The sequence below is a fragment of the Elephantulus edwardii genome, unplaced genomic scaffold (assembly GCF_000299155.1).
Source record: "Elephantulus edwardii isolate Elephantulus edwardi_28Jun2011 unplaced genomic scaffold, EleEdw1.0 scaffold00086, whole genome shotgun sequence".
NCBI lineage: Eukaryota > Metazoa > Chordata > Mammalia > Macroscelidea > Macroscelididae > Elephantulus > Elephantulus edwardii.
In genome coordinates, this window is record NW_006399836.1 from 565,275 (window position 1) to 582,156 (window position 16,882).

The window sequence follows — 16,882 nt, forward strand, 5'->3', positions numbered from 1 at the left end:
CTTCCTTCCTTCCTTCCTTCCTTCCTTCCTTCCTTCCTTCCTTTTCTTTCAGTGGAGTACTGTCGAATGGGATCCAACTGGCCGAGGAAGAGATTGTCCCTCCTTCTCCTGTGGAGCATCTGATGGATTTGAACTGCAAGCTTTCCGGACTGCAGCACAGCTTCTTGCCACCAGAGCTCCCTTTTAGTTTGTCTTTAGCTACACTTTCTGACCGTGTCTCTTGTGGACAGCATATTCATGGGTTTGGGATTTTTATCCAAACTACTGCTCTTTTTCTGTTCACTGGTGCATTTAAACCGTTCACATTCAACATAACTACTGAGAGGCAAGGTTTTATTGGTATCATTTTGTTGGGTTCTTTTTGGTATTGTTGCTGATTGCTTTGATCCATCCTCCTTTCTGTGATGTCTCTGTGTGGAGAACTTCCTTCAATATTTCCTGCAATGCTAGTCTAGTTTTTACCAACTCCCTTAGTTTCTGCTTTTCTGATAATTTCTTGATCTCTCCATCATATTTGATGGAAAGTTTTGCTGGGTACAGTATTTTTGATTGAAAGTTGTGTTCCTTGAGTGCTTAATATATGTCCTTCCACTGTCTTCTTGCTCACATAGTTTCTACTGAGAAATCTGCAGTTAGTCTTATTTGCACTCCTTTATAAGTTACTCTTCTTTTTTCCCCTACCTGCTCTCAGAATTTTCTCCTTGTTTTTGATTCTGGTGAATTTGACTATGAAACACCTTGGTATTTTTCTTTTGGTGTCTATTTTATATGGAGTTTGCTCAGCTTCTTGTATAGATATTCTCTTATTCTTCATTTTTCCTGGAAAGTTTTCTTCCAGTAACTCTTCCACAACTTTCTCAGTGCCTTTTTTTTTTTTTACTTCTTCTTGTTCTGGGATTACAATTATGTGCATGTGTTTCCTCTTGATGTTGTCCCACATTATTCTTGGGCTGTTTTTCATTTTCCTTCCTTTTCAATCTTTTTGATCTAGCAAGTCAGTGCTGAGAGCTCTCCTATTTCATTGATTCTATGCTCCATCTCCTCATTTCTGCTCATCTGTCCCTCCAACACAATGACAGCTTCTGAGACACTGGTCTTAATATTCTGGATTACAGTTTCTTGCTTTTCTAGGGTTTCTGATACCCCCATTTGTTTTATCTGCAGTGTCTTGGATTGGTTTTGGGGGTTTGTGTTTTGTGTTTTTTTTTAAGTTGCTCTTGGCTTTTACTTATAGAATCCTACAGTACTTTAAGTTTTTCTTTCAGCTATTGAAATATTCAATCTTTGTTCTCTTTAATTCTGTCTCAGAGCATTCATCAGACTTTCAGGCTTCAGTAAATCCACTGATTCTCTGTTTTGATAATTTTTTGGGGGAAATCTTTTTGTGTTTTGAGTAGATTGTGAAGTAGTTTGTTTCTTTTGTGCCATTACTTCAATAGAGTTTTTCTTTGCCTTGGACCCTAAAGGTCCTTGGTCTAACTAGCTTGGTTGGGGAGCTCACTGCTCCAGAAAAAAAGAAGGACAGCTCAAACCTGCCTGGATTTCTCTCAGGTCCCTAGGTTCAGGGTAAAACTTGTTTTACTTGGGGAACTCAACACTCCAATAAGGAAGGGGAGGGCAAGTCACCATGCCCCTGGTCCTTCTTCTCTGGTCCTGTGGAAAAGTTTACTGGATCTGGAGGGTGGGGACAACTGCTTTTTTTTCCTTCCTCAGTGATCTTACAGTTAAGGTCTCTGGGGTGGAAGGCTTATTGTTTTCTAATTCCAGCCCTCTCTCTTGAAGTCTATTGCCCTCTTTGATCTGTGGAGTTGTGAGACCAGGTTCCCTGACTCTCTTCATCACTCTCGCTGATTTTTTTTAATTTATCAAACTTTTTGTTGTGAATTAAGTCAGAGTTCACAGAGCAAATTCATTTTTAATTCAATACTTAATACATATTTTTCTTAACAAAATTGTATCAGTCATATCACTTTATCTCTGTTTTTACTGTTTCCATTTGTCCTTGTTTCTATTCTTTCCCACTCTCTTTTAAATATTGGTTAGCTTACAAAGTTCATATGCATTGTGTTTCACACTATTATTCTTCATTCACATTGTGTTTCATACAATCATTCCCAGGCATTATGCTCATTTCCTCAAAAAGTGGAAGATAAAAACTCCATATGACCCAACTATTCCACTACTAGGAATATAGCCCAAGGAAATTAGAACTGAAACACTAACTTAGATTTGTACACCAGTGTTCATAGCAGCATTATTCACCATCACAAGAACACAGAAACTGCCCAGATGTCCAACCACAACTGAATAGATTGAGAAATTATGGTGCATTCACACAGTGGAATACTATGTACCACACAGGGACAAGGATTTTAAAAAATATTACATATCTTGCTGAGGTTTTACAAGAAGGACCTTGTCTCTGTTTTCTGTCCCAGGATGGTTTCTGGGGCCTTCAAGTTAAGGCACACAGCTGGCAGAATAGGATGATATCCCAAGGGAGGGCGATGTCTTAGCTGACTCCTGAGTGTTGGTGTTGTTTCTTGGCTGTTGAGCCTGAAGCAAAGCCAAGTGCAGACACATAGGTTCTGGAAATTGCCAGCTGCTGGGTCCAGGCTATATGCTTCTAAGGGAAGCAGGCAAGCATCTGTGCGTGGAACATTCACCAGGTCCCAGTTTGTATTTCTGGAAGTTCTCTGTCAGTATACTGTTCTAGTTGTCTTTGGATAATCTTCATCAAGATTTTGCTTGCATGTGCTATTACCAATAAAGGTTCATAATTTCTGGATTCTGTTGGATCACCTTTTTTTGGGGAAATGGGAATAAACAGTTGGCCAAGTAGTTATCCTCCAGATTTCATGGCACAGGCTGGAGATCACATCCAGGACTGCATCTGTTTGTTGAACTATATCCATTGGTATTCCATCAATTCCAGGGGCCTTATTTTTTGCCAATTCCTTCAAAGCAACTTGAACTTCCTCCTCTATGACCATTGGTTCTTGAGCATATACTACTTCATGGAATAGTTCTGTGTTAGCAGACAATTCTTTTTGGTACAGAGACTTTGTATATCCCTTTCATGTTCTTTTTTTAATTAATTTCAATGAAAATTTACAGAGACTTTGGATTTCCATTCATTCATTGTTGCACCTTTCTCCCTGCCCCCCTCCCCCCCCCCCGCCAGTTCACTCTTCTCTTTGAAAAGTAAAAAAAAAAAATAAAATAAAATTCTTTCATTGTTATACAATCCCTCCCCCCAGGTCCACTCCACTGTGCAGCCTTCTTTCTGGACTCCTGTCTTGACAATAATACCCATTCATATATCCCTTTTAAACAGTTCTCTCCCTCATCTGTTTCAATGCATTATACATAATTTATCCCATCTTTCTCAGTCTCCCCCCAATCCCGATGTCAGTCCCATTTTACAACAGTGGCACTGTGCAGTATTTGTCCTTCCATGTTCTTTTAAAATGCTTCCTGGATCATTCAGTATTTTTCCTGTAGCATCTTTGAAGTTTTGCAACTCAAGGCTTGAATTTGTTCTTCAGTTCCTTCAGCTTGAGAAATGCTGAGTGAGTTCTTCCCTTTTGATTTTCTGACTCCAATTTTTTGTACATTTAGTTGCAATATTTTGCTCTGTCTTCATTAGCTGCCCTTTAAAGTCTACTGTTCAACTCTTTCACTTCCTAATTTCCTCCCTGTCTTTTGACTTCTTGGCATTCTAGTACAGTGGTCAAAGTTTCTTCTGATATTCATTTTGGTCTTTTCTCCCTCTCCTGATTTTGTAATTACCTTTTACTTTCTTCATGGACAATATTTTTTAATATTATCCACAGCTCATCTAGTCTTTGTTCTCAAATCTGTTTTTGAGATTTTGAGGGGGATCGACTAGAGGTCTTACTTTCATTCTTGTGAATGTGTTTTCATTTTCTTTCGCTTCCGATTGAACTTGCACATGATTTTGACTCCTAGCAACCGTATGGACAACACATTTGATCCCTGTCCTATTCTCTGTCAGCCTCATCATCTCTAACACTCGTGAGCCCCTTGTTACTATTACTGTATCAATCCATCTGGTTGAGGGTCTTCATTTCTTTCATGGACCCGCCACCTTTCCAAGCATGATGTCTCTCCAAAGAATAGTCTCTCCTAATAACATTCTAAAACATGTAAGACAAAGTTTCATCATCCTTACCTCTAAGGAGCATTCTGGCTGCTCTTTTTCCAAGATGTATCTGTTCTTTTGGGAATCCATAGGATATTCAGTACTATTCTTCACACCCAAACTCGAAGGCATCCATTCTCCCTCTGTCATCCTTTTTTATCCCCCAGCTCTCAAAAGCATAGCAAGTGATTGAAAAGACCAGGCCCTCAAACAGGTACACCTTAGTCTTCAAACTAGCATCACTGGAAAGGTCCTTGACAGTGAACTTTCCCAACGCAACGCATCACCTGATCTCCCAGCTGCTGGTACCAAGGGTCTTATTTGTGGATCCAAGTAAGATGAAAAGGTTGACAATTTCAATCTTTTCTCCATCTGTCACTGTATTGCCTGTGGTTGTCTGTTGGTCCAGTGGTGATGCTTTTTGTCTTGTTGATGTTGAGATGCAATCCATATTGAAAGCTGTAGTCTTTGTAAACATAATAATAAATTAACTAACAATGTCATTCCATATAAAACCACTGCCTTTTCAGGGCCTAGAACATTCTCCTCCTTTTCCCTCCCCTTGAAACATCACTTCAGGGCTCTCTAAGGATGAAAGCATGCTCACATGTCATTTGCTTTGGAAACTCTAGTAGTGGAGACCCAGAAGCCCCAGTCTGGAATGGGTGGGGTATGTGGATAAGAGCCTAATGTGAAGTGAGGAAGATTCCCTGGGTGTGGCCTGCAACACCTTTTATTTTACAAGAGATAATAGGGTGGGAAGGAAAGTGACCCCAGGGAGGGGAGGGCTCTCAGAACCAAGAAAGAATCACAGCAACAGTGGGGGGTGCGATGTGAGTGGTTTCAAGGGTAGGGGTGGGGAGGTGGAATTGACCCTTTCTGTCTCAGGGCACATCACAGGGAGTTCTCCAAGGAAGGCGGGGCCTACACATGTTGAAGGATCTTCCTCTAGAACCTGAAGGAGAGGGGGCCCTCCCCTAAGAGCCAGTGCCCTGAATTTGGACATCCAGTCTTCTAAACTGTGAGAGAAGCCGTCCACCCATGGTGCCCTTGTTAGAGAAGCACTGGGGAGCTGAGACCCCAGGGGTCTGTAAGGACTACAAACCCAACAACAGTGTAAGGAGAGAGAAGAACTTCCCTGGCCAAGGCAGGAGGACAATGCTGGGCTGAGGGCAGAGTCCAGCAGACTCCACCAGGACCCGCACAGGCTAGAGCCTGAGCCAGTTAAAGAAAAAGAAAAAGACCTGAGGAAGAACCCAGTAGCCTCCATGAGGGAAAGGCCAGAGAGTGAAGGCGGGAGGGCCACAGACACTTCTGTGGGACATCCTGTAGCCAACTGGTCAGTCAGCAGCTTGAGGCCCCTCCACATTGTGATTAGTGACCTGATGGAGACACAGCTCAGGCAGAGCATTGCAAGAGAAAATGCACATCCAGGCTCCACTCCCCTGGGTCCCGATGCCCCTCCCTCGGAGCTCCTGTTCCATCCCCATGGGGCACTTTGTTCGCATCAATAGTTTGTTTCCTCAAAAGGTGGAGAGGGAGGTGTGAGGAATGGAGGGTGGGGAGAATGTTATGGCTTGGCGTTGTGTCCGGCTGATGGCATGGACTATATGGGGTAGGCTGAATCCGTGCAGCCGAATGAGTACTGCTGGCTGTGGGTGCAGAGAGAGATGGGGAGGAAGGAGTTCACATTCTGTTTGATTGTTCACAGCCCCAAAGCCCATAAGAGCCCCTTCATGATGTGCTGGCCTGAGCTGCTGTCCCCAAGGCCAGAGGGCTCTTATCCACATACCCCACCCATTCTGTCCTGAACCACCCTCTGCACAGCCATTTGGTTTATCAGACCTTCAGGGATCTGATTACACAGCTTGACATATCATTGTTACTGCTATATGTTTACTAGTTCCCTAAGACTTATAAGTGACAGGACCAGAACACTGTCATTGAAAGAAAAACTCCTTCATTGTTATGCAATCCCTTCCCTGCAGTCCACTCCACTTATGCAATCCCTTCCCTGCAGTCCACTCCACTGTACAGCCTTCACTCTGGACTCCTATCATGACAATAATACCCATTCGTATGTCCCTTTTAAACAGTTTTCTCCCTCATCTGTTCCAATGCAGTATACATTATTTATCCCCTCTTTCTCAGTCTCTCCCAACCCCCAGGTCAGTCCTGTTTTACAACAGTGGCACCATGCAGTATTTGTCCTTTTGTGACTGAGACACTTCACTCAGCATAATGTCCTCCAGGGTCACCCATTTTGTATAATATGAGTTCCTTGTTTTTCAATGCAACGTAGTATTCCATTGTATGAATATACCATAGCTTCTCTATCTATTCATTTGTTGATGGGCACTTAGGTTGTTTCCAACTCCCTGCTGTTGTGAACAAAGCCATGATAAAAATGGATGTGCGTATATCTGCTTGGGTGACAGTTATGGTCTCTTTGGGGTATATTCCTAGTAGTGGAATTGCTGGGTCAAATGGTATCTCTATTTGTGACTTTTTGAGAAAGCGCCATACAGCCTTCCATAGTGGTTGCACCGTTTTACACTCTGCATTTTTGGGTGGGGCAGGGAGAAAAGTGTGACAATGAATGACTGGAAACCCTCATTTCTGTAAACTTTCATTAAAATTAATAATAATAAAAAAGACACACACACACACACAAAGAACGCTGTCCTGTTTCGCACCATCCTCAGCATCTCCTTCCCACTCAGCCCCTCGTGGCAATCACCGTGTCTGTGGATTATATTGAGGGTCTTCCTCACTTTGTCTGACCCTCCTCCTTTCCTGTATGAAACCCTTGTACGAGGACTCCTCACAGCGTTCCAAGGTCCGTGAGACTACGTTCCCCCATCCTTGCCTCTCAGGAGCACCCAGGCTGCATTTCCTCCAAGACAGACTTGTTTGTGCAGTTTGTGGGCTGTTCCAGGCTCTCCCACGTTCCTGTATGTGTCTCAGGGGTCACATTCACCCCAAGACACCTGGTGACTCACAGTGACACTGTCACGCTGCCCTGCGTGGTTTTCAAGGTCATGGCCTCATGGAAGCAGATCCCCGCATTCTGAGAGCTCCCCTTCCTGTGAGGCCTCGGCCAGCCTCTCAAGCTGACCCCACACTGCTCTGCTCTGCTCCGTCCCCAGTTTGACAAGCTCTGGAGCGAGATGCCCGTCACGGCCAAGGGCAGGCTGTACTACCAGGACTTCCTGAACACGTTCAGCTCTGAGAAGGAGACTGTGCCGGCCTCGGGGGACTCGGTCAGGGCCCAGAAAGGGAGCAGCATCCTCGAAGTCTCAGAAGGGATCAGATCAGGCCGCTTTTCAACCCCACGGGACCAGAAGGGAGGACCGAAGACAAGGAGCTGCTCTGGCGTGAGTAGCTCAGAATCAGGTGTGGCGGGCAGGCTGAGCCGGACCACAAGTTCCACCAGGCCAGATGCTTGGGGGTCGGGAACGCAAAGTGTCCTGGGGTGAGCTAGGGTAAACTCTAGGAGTTGGGGTACGACAGCTGCAGGGCCGGTGCCTGGGGAAGGGCTGGAGTATCTGCAGAGCAAGCTAGGGTTTCTAGAAGGCATGGGTGCTGGAGCATGCTTGGGGCTGGCCAGGGGGCTTCTGGACAGGGGGTCGGAGGTGTGTGCTGGAGCACCCTTGGGGCTGGCCAGGGGACTTCTGGACAGGGGGTTGAGGAGGTTGCTAGAACATCCGTGGGATAGGCCAGGATGTTTCTAGGGGGGTGGAGCTACTGACACATCCATGAGGCAGCTTAGGGTGCTCTTGGGAACTGGGGGTGCTGGGAGAGTGGAGGGGCAAGCCAGGGTGCTGGTGTACAGGACAAGGTGCTTCTGGGTGAGTGGAGCATCCTCGAGAGGTCAGGGTGCTCGTGGGGTGTGGGCGGACTTCTGAGTGGACTTGAGGCATCCTCAGGACGCGTGATGAGAGAGGCAGTGGTCACAGTCGGGTGCCAGAGGTCATGATGCCTAAGCACGGTGGGCCGACCGGGCAGGCTCTCCATAGAGACGACCCATCCCATCTGTGCCTGGTTCAGCGCTCAGCTGATAACCAGAATTTGGAGGCTCAGACCTCCCAGCTGCTCTGCTGGAGAAAGCCGTGGTGGCCCTGCTGCCGTGACAACGTGGCCCTGGAGACCCTTCTGCTCCCTCCTGCAGGCTGCTGCGGGCTGGCAAGGACTCAGGGGCAGTGGATGGCTTGTCCCTCTCATTTATTTCCACACTGTGGTGGTTTGCGTGTTGCTGGAATGCTGGGAGCTATGTCATTGCTGCTTCGCGTCCCAGCAGGGTCGGTCATAGTGGGCAGGGTCCAAGGGCTTCCAGACTAGACAGGGTCAGACAGAGTGGGCGAGGAGATGCTGTGGGTCAGGACCACTGCGGCCACACACACACACTCACACTCTCACTCTCTCTCTCTCTCACACACACACACACTCTCACATTTTTCCTCTCTCTCACACACACACACACTCTCACACACTCTCTCACACTCATGCACACTCTCACACTCATACACACTCTTTCACACACACTCTCACACACTCTCTCACACACTTTCACACTCTCACACACTCTCACACTCATACACACTCTTTCACACACACTCTCACACACACTTTCACACACACACTCTCACTCACACACACTCTCTCTCTCTCACACTCACACACACTCACACCCGGGTTGATTGAACCTCAGCTGTATGTATTCCAAACTTATTGTGAACATTATGATTCGGCACAATCGCAACCACTGATGGGACATAAACGACCCTGTGAGGTCTCCACCATGACTCGTCTGGGATCTCACCTGAGACCCTGTTCCCCTGTCTTCCTACCAGACCCCCACAAGCCGGCCCCTGCAGAACTGCGAGCTGGTGGAGCAAAGGCTGCGCCGGAAGCTTCAGGGCTGCTGGCAGGAGCTGCTGAAGGACTGCCGGGAGAGGGACAGTGGCCGGCGCGGGGAGATCACCTCCTCTGACTTCCTGGGTGTGTGCGTGCCCCCCGCCCTGTCCTGGGTCCAGCATCACCCCCGTGCATGCCGGGTGTCCTCACTGGACACGGGTGGAGTGAGGGACGATGGGATGGGGAAGCAGGAGGGAGTAGGTGGGTCAAGGGGACAGCCTGGCCCTCAGAGCAAGTAGGGAGGGGCCCTTAACCCCTCCTAGGCCGGCTGAGGACGTCTCAACAGACACACGGAACATGGACGGTCCACCCTGTTGTCTCCACCGTGGGTGGAGAGTCCAGCTCAGCCCCTGCAGAACCCACCCGCCTGGGTGATGACTGCACGGGACAGACCGTGAACTCACTGTGACAGCTGACAGTGATGGGGGAGCAGGGAAGAAACAGGGCAGGTGGGGCTGCTCAGGTCCACCACCGTCGGACCCAGGGGCACCACTCCCTTTGACGTCTGCCCACCATCATCTCACTTGTCATCAGGGCCGTCAGCTGCCCCTTGGGAAAGTCGACAGTCTTTTCATAAAGGCCCATGGAGACCTCGGAGACACTGGGTGGCCGCTCTCCTCCCCCGAGGGCCGCTGAGAGTCCGGGATGACTGGACAGCAGGAGCAGTTCTTATTAGTACTAATACTGTGACATGTTAAGTGCCCAGCCGTTAACCAAAAAGTTGGCAGTTCAAACTCACCCACTGGGCCCGTGGGAGAAAGACCTGCTGATGTGTTGCCGTAAGGGTCCCAGTTAGACGCCCTGTGGGACAGCTCTGCTCTGTCACGGGAGGTCACTGCAAGGGGGAACTGATCCGCTAAGCCCTTGGAGAAAGCTTGGGGAACTCTGGTGGCCTAGCAGTGAGGAGCTGCGCTGCAATCCCGAAGGCCAGCAGTTCTAATTCACCAGCTGCTCTGTGAGAGAAGGATGGGCACCCCCTCCTATGCCACTTACTGCCTCTGGGGACCTGCTGGAGGGTCAGCAAGGAGTTGGAACCGATTTGATGGCACACAACACACAGCAACAGTGAGACTTTTTATAAACCTTTCAAGATTAACCCGGCAGGTTTGCACTCGCAGTAATTACTGGGTATTATTTATGTGACACTTGTCATTACAGAAAGAAATATGACCGTGTCACTTTTGTGCTTAATAAATCCTATTATCCCTTGTGGGATAGCACATTGTGTGCTGGGCTGCTAGCTCAAAGGTAGCACTTCAAATCCAGCAGTCCCTTTTGTAAAGGTTTTTCAGCCTCTGAACCCAACTGAGGGTGATCCTGAGTCAGAGCCACCTTGACGATTATGGAGTCACTATCGCCATCTGTGTCTCCAATGTTCTCAGTATGTTAGAGAAGTTCCAAACCCGATAGAAAGGTTTTTGTAAGACCTATCACTTATAAATGTACAAAACAAGCGTAAACTCTTCCCATTTATAGATTTAATTTCAAAAGACTCACAGAATTAGATATGGAACCAATAATAAATAATCCTTGTTGTGTTTATGTGCTGTTGAGTTTCCTGCAACCCTATTATAGAACTCTGAAGCCTGCCCTGTCCTGAGTATGTCTTACTAATTCCGACACAGCAACCTCCATTGCCCCAGTTATTATAACAATCCGTCTCGTCCGGGGTCTTCCTCTCCTGTGTTGTCCCTCTACCCTTCCAAGCATCATGTCCTTCTCCAAGGACCAGTCTCTCCTGGCCATATGCCCAAAGTATGTGAAACGGAGCTTCAGAATCCTAGTCTCTAAGGAGAAACTTTATTGCACCTTCTCCAAGACAAACCTATTTGTTTTCTTGGCATTTCATGGTATGTTTAAGACTCTTCTCCAGACCACAATTTGAAAAGGGCCAAACTTGTTCAGCATTTCTTAAGCTGAAAGAACTAAAGAACAAATTCAAGCGATGAGTTACAGTACTTAAGGATGCTATAGGCAAAACATTGAATTATTCAGGAAGCATTAAAAGAAAATGGAAGAAGTATACAGAGTCATTGTACCGAAAAGAATTGGCTGACACAGAAGAATTTCAAGAAACAACATATGATCAAGAGGCGATGGTGATGAAGGAGGCAGTTCAGGCTGCTCTGAAGGACTTGGCAAAAAATAAAGCCCCAGGAACTGGTGGAATACCAATCGACATATTTCAACAAACATATGCTGTCCTGCATGTGCTCACCAAGTTGTGCCAAGAAATCTGGACAACAATTACTTGGCCAACTGACTGGAAGAGATTCATATTTATTCCCATTATTAAAAAAAAAGGTGACCTGACAGAGTGTGGAAATTATCAAACAATATTACTAATATCACACTAACAAAATCCTGTTCAAGATTATCCAGAAACTACTGAAACAGTACATTAACAGAGAACTACCAAAAAGACGGGCTGGGTTTAGAAGAGGTCGTGGCGCTAGAGACATTACTGCCAATGTCAGATGGATCTTGGCAGAAAGCAGAGTATCAGAAGAATGTCTATCTGAGTTTCATTGACTACACAAAGGCATTTGACTGTGTGGATCACAACAAACTGTGGCTAACCTTGCGGAAAATGGGAATCCGAGAACACTTGATTGAGCTTATGTGAAACCTGTCTTTGGACCAGAAAACAGTCCTTGGAACAGAGCAGGGAAACACTGCGTGGTTCAAAATCGGGAAAGGAGTGTGTTAGGGATGCATCCTGTCTCCATGCCTTTTCAATCTATATGCAGCACAGAACATTCAGGAAGCAGGGCTTTACAAGGAGGAATGTGGATCAGGATTGGAGGAAGACCCATTAACAACCTGCATTAGGTAGATGATACAACCTTGCTTGCTGAAACAGAAAAAGACCTGAAACACTCTCTGTAGAAGGTTAAAGACTATAATCTTCAATAGGGATTGAAGCTCAACATCAAGAATACAAAGATTCTCATCACTGGGCCAATTTGCAGCACCATGATAGATGGAGAAGAGACGAGGTTGTTAACAATTACAGCTTGTTAGGTTCCACAATCAACACTCTTAACACCAGCAGTCAGGAAATCAAAAGATGAATTGCACTGGGAAAATCTGCTGTTAGGGACCTCTACAGAGTGTCTCAACATCCTTGTCAGAGTGTTTCAAAGCAACAGCTGATGCTAAAGCACATCCCCAGTGACGGTTTAGTGTGGGTGTGAGTTTTCCTCATTCCCTAGTCTCCTCTTCAGACTCTGAGCTGATGGACCCCGAGTCCTTGTAGTTAAGAGGGCCGTTGCTGTCTCTCCTGAAGTAGGAGCTCACGGAAGCCCCAGCCCATTGTCCTCTCAGCCCGGCAGACTGTAACTTCCCTGCGTGCCGGCCACTTCCCGCTCTGGGTTGCCGGTGTGTGGACCGTCTGTGCTCACAGTGTTCACCGGTACAGAGTTTGTGGGTGTAGATCTTCCAGGGCACCTCAGGACAGACCTTAACATCCAGGTTGTCAGGTACCATTCGCACCACCCTGGACTCCTTTATGGTGGTGTCGTGTGTAATGCATGAGGCTGCTAACGGAAAGGTTGGCAGTTCAAATTCACCAGCTGCTCCTTGGGAGAGAGACGAGCCGCTGCCCCCGTAGACACTTTCAGCCTTGGAAGGCCAAGGTCGGGACCGACTGGACAGCAGTGAGTCTGAGTTTGAGGAACGTCTTTCCCCCTGAACTTGTCCCTCTGGCTAATGTGTCCAAAGTACAAAGTCACCCTCCTCATGCCCGAGGAGAGTGCTTCCTCCAGAAATCTAGGGTGGGTTCAATATTGTCTGTCGATGCCACAATCCAGAGGCATCTCAGTCTTCCGCATTCACACCAACTGACATTCAGACGTTCAGATTGCTGGCCCCGTGATAGCCAGGCTCTGCCAACTCGGGCACCACGAAGGCAGCAGACCTGACGCAGACGCAGATGCTGCCGGGCAGCTGCCGTCTGAAAGGCCGGCCCCGCGCCCCCCTCATGAGTTGCATGTTACATCATCACTGGGATGAAAACTCAAAACTGGTTTAGCCTGATGGTGGCATCTCCCGATCTCCTGACTGCTGGCACCAAGGGTGTTGAATGTTGCTCCAAGCCAGAGGAAACCTTCACAGTCTAAACCTGTCATGATGCTTGTCTCCTGGCCCAGTGGTGAGGACCTTTTTCCCCCATGTCTTGATGTTGAGGTGTAATCCACACAGAAGGTGCAACCAGAGTGCTCCTTAGAGACAAGGAAGGAGAAACAGCATCTCACCTACTTGGGGCATGGCGCTAGGAGAGGTTACTCCTTGGAGAGGGACACCACGCTTAGAAAGAGGGTCAGCCAAGGAGTGAAAGGCCCCCCACGAGATGGACTGGCACAGGGACAGATGCAGGTGGCTCGAGTCAGAGGTGACGTGGACAGCACAGGGCGGGACAGGGCTCAGCTTTGTGGTTCCAAGCATCACTGTGATTTGTGCTTGACTTCCTGGCATCTAACAGTGACGGCGGAAGAGTCTGTAAGGAGTTGAGCCGCCAGCCTAAAGTTAGCACCTCTCCGGAGGTTCGAATCCACCATGGCATTGCAGAAGGACAGGCAGTCTCTTCCCTTATGGTTTTCAGCCCCCAGAGCCCACAAGAGGGTCAGCTGTGAGCTGGTCTCAACTCCACAAGGACACAGAGAGAGAAAGGACCCGTAGTCCACTGTCATCAATTCCAACCCATCTTTTCTGTTTCTGAGGCTGTAAATCCAGATAGGAGGAGACTGCCAATCTTTCTCCTACCGAACAGCTTGTGGATTCGAACCACTGACCTTTTGAGTTAGCAGCACGAAATCTACTACTAGGTCCCCCCTCCCAGCAGGCTGGAGCCCAGCAGAGATGGAAGGGACAGCACAGCAGTGGCCGAGGTTGGCTCTGTTGTTCACAGGGTCCATATGAGTTGAGACTGAGTCGCCACCAGCTCACCATGGCAGACCCTTGTCCAGCCTCCAACCGCCCCTGGAAAACCCGTGTCTAGGGGCTGACCCAGAATTGTCTGGTGGGGCCAGGTGGCTCTGCACAGCCCAGCACATCCACCCTCCTGTCCCCTCACACCCCACACTGCTCTGCTGTCGCTCTCCTGCTCCCATCCTTCAGGAACCACCAGACCCCAGCCACTATCCACCTGCCCAGTATATGTGTCCCTCCTGCGATGGGCCCCAGACGACAGGCACACCCATGATGGTGTGGACCCAGAGGACCAGAGTCACCTCATCATGACACGTGGTTGGTCACAAAGCCGTCTGTGTTCGTCTGTGGGTCTGGCCCTGAGTCCCTGGGCTGGCCTCGAGCAGGGACAGTGTCCAGCAGACACGGCTGAGTGAAGGGTGCGGACGCCCCGCCTGCTGAGCCGGCCTCCTTGTCCTTAGAGCTTGCAGAGAAGTTCAACCTGGACCTAAGTGAAGAGGAGGCCCGGCAGCTCATTCTCAAGTACGACCTGCAGGGTGACGGCACGTTTGCTTACTGCAACTTCATCCAGAGCTGCGTCCTGCTGCTCAAACCCACGGAGCCGTCACCGATGCAGAGGATGAAAATCCAGAATTTTCGCAAAATGGTACGTGAGTCCTCTCCCTGCTGGCGAGGCCGTGGGGCAGGTACTGTCACTTTCTCCCCATTCATCATGAAGACGGCTTCGTTGTGCCGGCCACTAGGAGAAGGGCGGCCAGCAAGACCGGGCCCAGCCCAGCCCAGCCCAGACCAGCCTAGACCTGTCCAGCCCTGCCCAGCCCTACCCAGACCTACCCAGCCCTGACCAGCCTCCAGGCCCAGCCCAGCCCAGCCCAGCCCTGCCCTGCCCAGCCCATGGATCTTGGCAGAAAGCAGAGTATCAGAAGAATGTCTATCTGAGTTTCATTGACTACACAAAGGCATTTGACTGTGTGGATCACAACAAACTGTGGCTAACCTTGCGGAAAATGGGAATCCGAGAACACTTGATTGAGCTTATGTGAAACCTGTCTTTGGACCAGAAAACAGTCCTTGGAACAGAGCAGGGAAACACTGCGTGGTTCAAAATCGGGAAAGGAGTGTGTTAGGGATGCATCCTGTCTCCATGCCTTTTCAATCTATATGCAGCACAGAACATTCAGGAAGCAGGGCTTTACAAGGAGGAATGTGGATCAGGATTGGAGGAAGACCCATTAACAACCTGCATTAGGTAGATGATACAACCTTGCTTGCTGAAACAGAAAAAGACCTGAAACACTCTCTGTAGAAGGTTAAAGACTATAATCTTCAATAGGGATTGAAGCTCAACATCAAGAATACAAAGATTCTCATCACTGGGCCAATTTGCAGCACCATGATAGATGGAGAAGAGACGAGGTTGTTAACAATTACAGCTTGTTAGGTTCCACAATCAACACTCTTAACACCAGCAGTCAGGAAATCAAAAGATGAATTGCACTGGGAAAATCTGCTGTTAGGGACCTCTACAGAGTGTCTCAACATCCTTGTCAGAGTGTTTCAAAGCAACAGCTGATGCTAAAGCACATCCCCAGTGACGGTTTAGTGTGGGTGTGAGTTTTCCTCATTCCCTAGTCTCCTCTTCAGACTCTGAGCTGATGGACCCCGAGTCCTTGTAGTTAAGAGGGCCGTTGCTGTCTCTCCTGAAGTAGGAGCTCACGGAAGCCCCAGCCCATTGTCCTCTCAGCCCGGCAGACTGTAACTTCCCTGCGTGCCGGCCACTTCCCGCTCTGGGTTGCCGGTGTGTGGACCGTCTGTGCTCACAGTGTTCACCGGTACAGAGTTTGTGGGTGTAGATCTTCCAGGGCACCTCAGGACAGACCTTAACATCCAGGTTGTCAGGTACCATTCGCACCACCCTGGACTCCTTTATGGTGGTGTCGTGTGTAATGCATGAGGCTGCTAACGGAAAGGTTGGCAGTTCAAATTCACCAGCTGCTCCTTGGGAGAGAGACGAGCCGCTGCCCCCGTAGACACTTTCAGCCTTGGAAGGCCAAGGTCGGGACCGACTGGACAGCAGTGAGTCTGAGTTTGAGGAACGTCTTTCCCCCTGAACTTGTCCCTCTGGCTAATGTGTCCAAAGTACAAAGTCACCCTCCTCATGCCCGAGGAGAGTGCTTCCTCCAGAAATCTAGGGTGGGTTCAATATTGTCTGTCGATGCCACAATCCAGAGGCATCTCAGTCTTCCGCATTCACACCAACTGACATTCAGACGTTCAGATTGCTGGCCCCGTGATAGCCAGGCTCTGCCAACTCGGGCACCACGAAGGCAGCAGACCTGACGCAGACGCAGATGCTGCCGGGCAGCTGCCGTCTGAAAGGCCGGCCCCGCGCCCCCCTCATGAGTTGCATGTTACATCATCACTGGGATGAAAACTCAAAACTGGTTTAGCCTGATGGTGGCATCTCCCGATCTCCTGACTGCTGGCACCAAGGGTGTTGAATGTTGCTCCAAGCCAGAGGAAACCTTCACAGTCTAAACCTGTCATGATGCTTGTCTCCTGGCCCAGTGGTGAGGACCTTTTTCCCCCATGTCTTGATGTTGAGGTGTAATCCACACAGAAGGTGCAACCAGAGTGCTCCTTAGAGACAAGGAAGGAGAAACAGCATCTCACCTACTTGGGGCATGGCGCTAGGAGAGGTTACTCCTTGGAGAGGGACACCACGCTTAGAAAGAGGGTCAGCCAAGGAGTGAAAGGCCCCCCACGAGATGGACTGGCACAGGGACAGATGCAGGTGGCTCGAGTCAGAGGTGACGTGGACAGCACAGGGCGGGACAGGGCTCAGCTTTGTGGTTCCAAGCATCACTGTGA

At 48.7% G+C, this 16,882-nt stretch overlaps 1 protein-coding gene across 1 annotated transcript in view; it reads left to right on the forward strand.

The window, feature by feature from the left end:
* Nucleotides 1-16,882, forward strand: part of EFCAB6 (EF-hand calcium binding domain 6) — a 415,417-nt gene that overhangs the window by 388,047 nt on the left and 10,488 nt on the right. Inside the window, exons 26-28 of the mRNA XM_006890171.1 lie at nucleotides 7,315-7,534; nucleotides 8,993-9,168; nucleotides 14,475-14,657. Coding sequence (XP_006890233.1) covers nucleotides 7,315-7,534; nucleotides 8,993-9,168; nucleotides 14,475-14,657 — 579 coding nt within the window. The remainder of the gene's footprint in view (nucleotides 1-7,314; nucleotides 7,535-8,992; nucleotides 9,169-14,474; nucleotides 14,658-16,882) is intronic.